Here is a 7,088-nt window from a genome sequence, read left to right as displayed (position 1 = left end):
CTTGTGGTTAAACTTTTTTAAACTGACTGTACAGTACTTGTTACTCTTTAATCTTTTGTGTTCCATGTGTTTTGCTGAACTTTGTGCCACAGATTTATGTGAGTGCAGCATGTATTTCTATGTATGAATTCTGTGTTTCATGAATGGACTGCATTCTGTTTACCTTTTCAATTGACCAATCTGATAAACTGATTTTAGTGATTCACAAGAAATGAGGCAATTGTGTGGCACAGGAGCTGTTTCTCTCAAACTAGAAATCTCCAAATGTTTTCCACGATTTCTTATCAGGCCTGTGACCCATATTAAATCGATTTTGACTCTTGTCCTTTTATTTTTAATAGTGTTTTTTAAAGCATACTTTTTTCATGCAAAATAAACTTTCTTGTTCAATAAAGTGTAATGTATTAATATTATTATAAGTAGCAGTAATGGTAGTGGTGTAATATACATGTATATAATATAAATTACGACAAATAGAATGTCTTGAAAAATTTACACTGTACTATGTTTAAAAAATGTAACCAAATTGTCATAGTATAGGTTTCTAATTGAAGAACATAGAAGAGATTAAAAAAAATTGTCATAGTAGAGACGGTTAAAGAAGGATGTTAGAATTTGTCATAGTATAATAGGTCAAAAAAATATAAAAACAAAAATCAAAGTAAAGTATGTCATAAAAATATACAAATGTTCTGTTACACTATGCCATACAAATATAATAAAGTGTCTAATGATCATGAAACTAATAATAATAATAATATAAAAAATATCAGAGAAAGGTATGCAATGAAAATAAAATGTCGTAGTATAGTAAGTCGATAAAAATATGACAAAAACGTCATAGTATTGTATGTCGATAAAAATAGCAGCAAAACGTCATAGAACAGTATGTCGAAAAAAATATTAAAATATTGTATAGTATGTCGATGAAAATGGCATAGTATAGTATGTCGAAAATATCATAAAAATGTCATAGTATAGTATGTCACTAAAAAGATCACAAAAACGTCATAGTATAATATGTCAATAAAAATATCACGAAATTGTTATAGTATAGTATGTCGATAAATATATCACAAAAATGTCATAGTATAGTATGTCAATAAAAATTTCATAAAAATGCCATAGTATAGTATGTCGGTAAAATTATCATAAAAATGTCAGAATGTAGTACGTTGGTAAAAAAAATCATAAAGTATGTCAATAAAAATGTCATAGTATAGTATGTCAATACAAATGTCACCAAAATGTCATAGTAAAGTATGTGGATAAAAATATCACAAAAACATCATAGTATAGCATGTCGATAAAAACACCACAAAAATGTCATAGTATAGTATGTTCGATAAAAATGTCACAAAAATGTCAGAGTATAGTATGTTCGATAGAAATGTCACAAAAACGTCACAGTATAGTATGTCGATAAAAATGGCATAAAAATGTCATAGTATAGTATGTCCATAAAAATGGCATAAAAATGTCATAGTATGGTATGTCGATAAAAATGGCATAAAAATGTCATAGTATAGTATGTAGATAAAAATATCACAAAAATGTCATAGTATAGTATGTCGATGAAATATAAAAATGTCATAGTGTAGTATGTCGATGAAAACATTACAAAAATGTCATAGTATAGTGTGTCGATGAAAACATCATAAGAATGCCATAGTATAGTATGTCGATAAAAATGGCATAAAAATGTTATAGTATAGTGTGTCGATAAAAATGTCATAAAAATGTCATAGTATGGTATGTCGATAAAAATGGCATAAAAATGTCATAGTATGGTATGTCGATAAAAATGTTATAGTATAGTATGTCGATAAAAATATCACAAAAATGTCATAGTATAGTATGTCGACGAAAATATCATAAAAATGTCACAGTCTAACATGTCGATAAAAATGTCATAAAAATGTCACGGTATACTATGTGACAATGTCATAGTATAGTATGTCGATGAAAATATCATAAAATGTCATAGTATAGTATGTCCATAAAAACGTCATAAAATGTCATAGTGCAGTATGTCGATAAAAATATCATAAAAATGTCATAGTATAGCATGTGGATAAAGTATAGTATAATTTGTTGAAAAAAACGTCACAAAAAATGTCATAGTATAGTATGTCGATAAAAATGTCATAAAAACGTCAAAAAAAAAGTCATAGTATAGTATGTCGATGAAAATATCACAAAAATGTCATAGTATAGTATGTCGATAAAAATGTCATAAAAATGTCATAGTATAGTATGTCGATGACAATATCATAAAAATGTCATAGTATAGTATGTTGACGACAATATCATAAAAATGTCATAAAAATGTCATAGTATAGTATGTCGATGACAATGTCATAAAAATGTCATAGTTTAGTATGTCGATGAAAATATCATAAAAACGTCATAGTATAGTATGTTGATGAAAATATCCTAAAAATATCATAGTATAGTATGTCGATGAAAATGTCATAGTACAAAATGTCGATAAAAAATTTTATAAAAAATGCCATAGTATAAAATGTCGATGAAAATATCACAAAAATGTCATGGTATAGTATGCCGATAAAACTATCACAAAAACGTTATAGTATGTCGAAAAATATCTCATACAGTATGCCAATAGGCATTTAGCAGTCTGATGGCCAGGGTGAAGTAACTGTTTCTGAGTCTGGCTGTTCTGCAGCGGATGCTGCGGAACCTTCTGCCAGACGCCAGGCGGGAGAACAGTCCATGCTGGGGGTGGGTGGGGTCAGAGAGGATCCGGTGGGCTCTGGATAGGCAGCGGCTATCTGCTATGTCCTGGATGGTGGGGAGCGGGGTCCCGATGATCTTCTCCGCTGTCCTCACCACTCTCTGCAGAGACTTTCAGTCTGAGGCCCTGCAGCTCCCAGACCAGACGGAGATGCAGCTGGTCAGCAGGCTCTCGATGGTCCCTCTGTAGAAGGTGAGGCCCTTCTCATCCGCCGCAGGAAGTGCAGGCGCTGCTGTGCCTTCTTCACCAGGGAGGAGGTGTGGAGTGACCAGCCGAGGTTGTCGGTGATATGCACCCCCAAGTACTTGGTTGTGCTCACGACTTCCACGGCTGTGTCGTTGATGCGGAGGGGTGTGTGGCTGGGTCTGGATCTCCTGAAGTCCACGATGATCTCCTTAGTTTTGTCGACATTCAGGGCCAGGTTGTTCACCTTACACCAGTCCACAAGATGTTGCACTTCCTCCCTGTAAGCCAGTTCATTGTTGTCCTGAATGAGGCCCACAACTGTTGTGTCGTCCGCGTACTTCAGGATGTGGTTGCTGCTGTACCTGGGGCGACAGTCGTGGGTCATCAGGGTGAACAGCAGGGGGCTCAGAACACATCCCTGGGGGGAGCTGGTGTTCAGGGAGATGACACTGGATGTGTTGTTACCCACTCGGACAGACTGGGTTCTGTCGGTGAGGAAGTCCAGCAGCCAGTTGCACAGGGAGGTTTTGAGACCCAGGGGCTCCAATTTGCATACCAGGTCCTGGGGGATGATCGTATTGAATGCTGAGCTGAAGTCCAGGAACAGCATCCGTACATGGGTGTTCTTCTCCTCCAGGTGCTCCAGGCTCAGGTGGAGAGCAGTGGAGATGGCATCCTCAGTGGAGCGGTTTGGCTGGTATGCAAACTGGAACGGGTCGAATGATGGGGGAGTATGGAGATGATGTGATCCTTAACCACCCTCTCGAAGCACTTCATGATGGTGGATGTGAGTGCAACGGGGCGAAAGTCATTTAGGCATGTGATGGCTGGTTTCTTGGGCACTGGATTTATTGTGGCTGACTTGAAACACGGGGGGACGACAGCCTGGTTCAGTGAGGTGTTGAAGATGTCTGTGAGCACGTGGGCCAGCTGGTCTGCACATTCCTTGATCAGCCGTCCTGGAATGTTGTCAGGGCCTGCAGCTTTCCGTGCGTTGACCTTCCTCAGGGCTCTCCGCACTGCAGTGGTTTCGAGCCTGAGTGCCTGTTCGTCGGGGTGGGGGGTAGCTTTCCTCGCAGGGTTGTTGTTCAGAGCTTCAAACCTTCCGAAGAAGTTATTTAGCTCATTGAGGAAGCCGATGTCATCCTGACAGGGTGTGGGTGTGGCTTTATAGTCAGTGACAGTCTGGATGCCCTGCCACAGTTGTCTGGTGTTGCTGGGGTCCTGGAAGAAGCCTTGGACCTTCTGACTGTGGGCGCGCTTTGCTACTCTGATGGCACGGTTCAGATTTGCCCTCGCTGATCTGAGTGCCGTCGCATCACCAGATTTGAACGCAGCATTGCACTCCCTCAGTCTTTCACGCACCTCCTTAGTCATCCAAGGTTTCTGGTTGGCCCATGTGTTGATGGTCTTTGTGACTGTTATCCCCTCCATGCACCACTGTATGTAGCCCGACACAGATGCAGCGTACTCTCCTATACTATAGTATAGTACAGTATGTTGATAAAAATGTCACATAAATGTCATAGTATAGTATGTCGATAAAAATATGATAAAAATGTCATATATACAGTATGTCGATAAAAATGTCACAAATATCTCATAGTATAGTATGTATATAAAAACATCACAAAAATGTCATAGTACAGTATGTTCATAAAAATGTCACATAAATGTCATAGAATAGTATGTCAATAAAAATGTCATCAAAAATGTCATAGTATAGTATGTCGATAAAAATATGACAAAAATGTCATAGTATATTATGTTGATGAAAATACCATAAAAATGTCATAGTATAGTATGTTGATGAAAATATCATAAAAATGTCATAGTACAGAATGTCAATAAAATTTTTTTATAAAAATGCCATAGTATTAAATGTCGATAAAAGTATTAGAAAAACGTTATAGTACAGTATGTCGAAAAAAATGTCATACTACAGTATGTCGCTAGAAACATCATAAAAATGTCATAGTACAGTATGTTGATAAAAATGTCATGGTATAGTATGTCGATGAAAATATCTTCAAAATGTCATAGTATAGTTTGTCGATGAAAATATCATAAAAATGTCATAGTATAGTATGTCGATAAAAATGTTTTGAAAACGTCATAGTATAGTATGTAGATGAAAATGTCACAGTACAGAATGTCGATAAAAATTTTATAACAATTCCGTAGTATAAAATGTCGATAAAAATATCACCAAAATGTCATAGTATAGTATGTCGATGAAAATATCATAAAAATATCATAGTATAGTATGTCGATAAAAATGTTTTGAAAACGTCATAGTATAGTATGTAGATGAAAATGTCACAGTACAGAATGTCGATAAAAATTTTATAACAATTCCGTAGTATAAAATGTCGATAAAAATATCACCAAAATGTCATAGTATAGTATGTCGATGAAAATAACATAAAAATGTCATAGTATAGTATGCGGATAAAAATGTTTTGAAAATGTCATAGTATAGTATGTCAATAAAAATGTCACAAAAATGTCATAATACGGCATGATCAAAATATCACAAAACAAGTGATAGTATAGTTTGTCGACAGAAATATTGTCCAAAAAAATCACAGTATAATATGTAGATGAAAATATCAGAAAAACTGTCGTAGTGTAGCATGTTGATAAAATATCATGCAAATGTCAATAATATTGTTTTTTAAAATATTCTAAAAAATGTCATAGTACACTATGTGTAAAGAAATATCATAAAAATGTTAAAGTATAGTATGTTGATAGAAATATCACAAAAATGAGACCAAGTATGTACCAAAATTATCATAAAAAATGTTGTCTCGCATCTTATAATAATATCATCAAAAATGCCATGGTACATTATGTCTAAAAATAAATCACAAACCAAATGTGACAGTAAAGATTGTCATAAAAAAAAAAATTGCGTTAAAATCATTAAAATATGGTTAAACCCTCCGTGCTTTTATTTTGAAGGGCGCGAGAATACCGGCCGTCCTATCGCGTGACTAGGAGGAAATAACTTCCTGTATCACAGCCCCCACGATATTCATGCGGCTGAGTCAAATGTGTGCATCTGTCATCAGCCAGAGGTGAACATGGCTGAAGTGTCGGAGAGGACGCTGCAGGTGGCCGTCGTGTTGTCCTTCGCTGCCGGCTTCGTGGCGGGCTGGCAGGCCAACAGGATGAGGAGGAAGTTCTTGGACTGGAGGAAGAAACGGCTCCAAGACAAACTGTCAGAGACTCAGAAGAAGCTGGACCTGGCATGAATGGTAGTGTGGATTGTGTCCTGTTATATTGGGCAGTGAATGTAACTTGGGCCTGTGGTTAATTTACTGGACTAGTCTGCATTTAAATTAGTTAGAAAAATAGATATAAGCCTGATAATAGTTACATGAATACAGATTTAGACTTAGTATAACTGCTTTCTTATTCACACACGGAGGCCCAGTTATATAAGACAACCTGTCAGCTGCTGTCTGAGTCATGAAGGAAGTCTGACACACCTCTGTGACTATTGTGCTTCAGCTCTGAATATTTAAACTGTTAATAATCATACGCTGTCATCATTTATACAGCAAACAGCATCAAATCATTGTGTTCCTCTTTATCCTCCAGGTGTGGGGTTATAAGATGATGGACGTTGGTCTCCTGTGTAAAGCTGCTGGATCCTGAGTGTTTCTACCCGTCCGTCACTGTGGAGAAGAGTCCTCCAGATGACTTACCTGTGCTCTGCAGTGCCCACATTTTCCAACCACAGCTTTAAAATCAAGACTGGACTTGATGTATATACTGTGGACACTGGAGATGTAATCATACATCCACATAGCAGCTTGTTTTCTACCCTCAGACACTAACAAGGGATCTAGTTTTGGTGGTTTTCTGTGTCGGCATGTGTCAGTTTCTATCTGTTTCATATGGGGTCAAATAAATTATTATCTTTTTCATGTTTTTTTTGCTTTTCATTCATTCATTTAAAAAAACAGTATTCAGAACAAAATGCTTTGCACATCTGTTTCAAAACAAGTGTGTGAAGAAGAGGGACGAGCAGACTTGCTAACTCCTGCACACTGTCTAACATGCAAAAAATAATACATTTATTGCGACATTTTGGTGACTAGAGCTTTATCAGCCTTTACTGTTGAAGGTAAAA

The 7,088-nt window shown here is 36.5% G+C and overlaps 1 protein-coding gene across 1 annotated transcript; it reads left to right on the top strand.

Annotated features, from left to right (window-relative positions):
* The first annotated feature begins 5,962 nt into the window (after positions 1-5,962).
* LOC125897223 (mitoregulin-like) lies at positions 5,963-6,882 on the top strand. The gene is made up of 2 exons (XM_049590386.1): positions 5,963-6,207; positions 6,554-6,882. Exon 1 carries the CDS (start codon positions 6,034-6,036, stop codon positions 6,202-6,204), a length of 171 nt encoding a protein of 56 aa, XP_049446343.1. The 5' UTR covers positions 5,963-6,033; the 3' UTR covers positions 6,205-6,207; positions 6,554-6,882.
* Positions 6,883-7,088: the final 206 nt, after the last annotated feature.

This window comes from Epinephelus fuscoguttatus, linkage group LG11, assembly GCF_011397635.1.
Source record: "Epinephelus fuscoguttatus linkage group LG11, E.fuscoguttatus.final_Chr_v1".
Taxonomy (NCBI): Eukaryota; Metazoa; Chordata; class Actinopteri; order Perciformes; family Serranidae; genus Epinephelus; species Epinephelus fuscoguttatus.
The sequence above is the reverse complement of the archived record's forward strand: the minus strand, read 5'-3'. Positions and strand labels throughout refer to the sequence as shown.

Excerpts from the sequence above, each read along its gene's own strand:
- LOC125897223 (XM_049590386.1), top strand. The coding sequence starts at position 6,034 with ATGGCTGAAGTGTCGGAGAGGACGCTGCAGGTGGCCGTCGTGTTGTCC.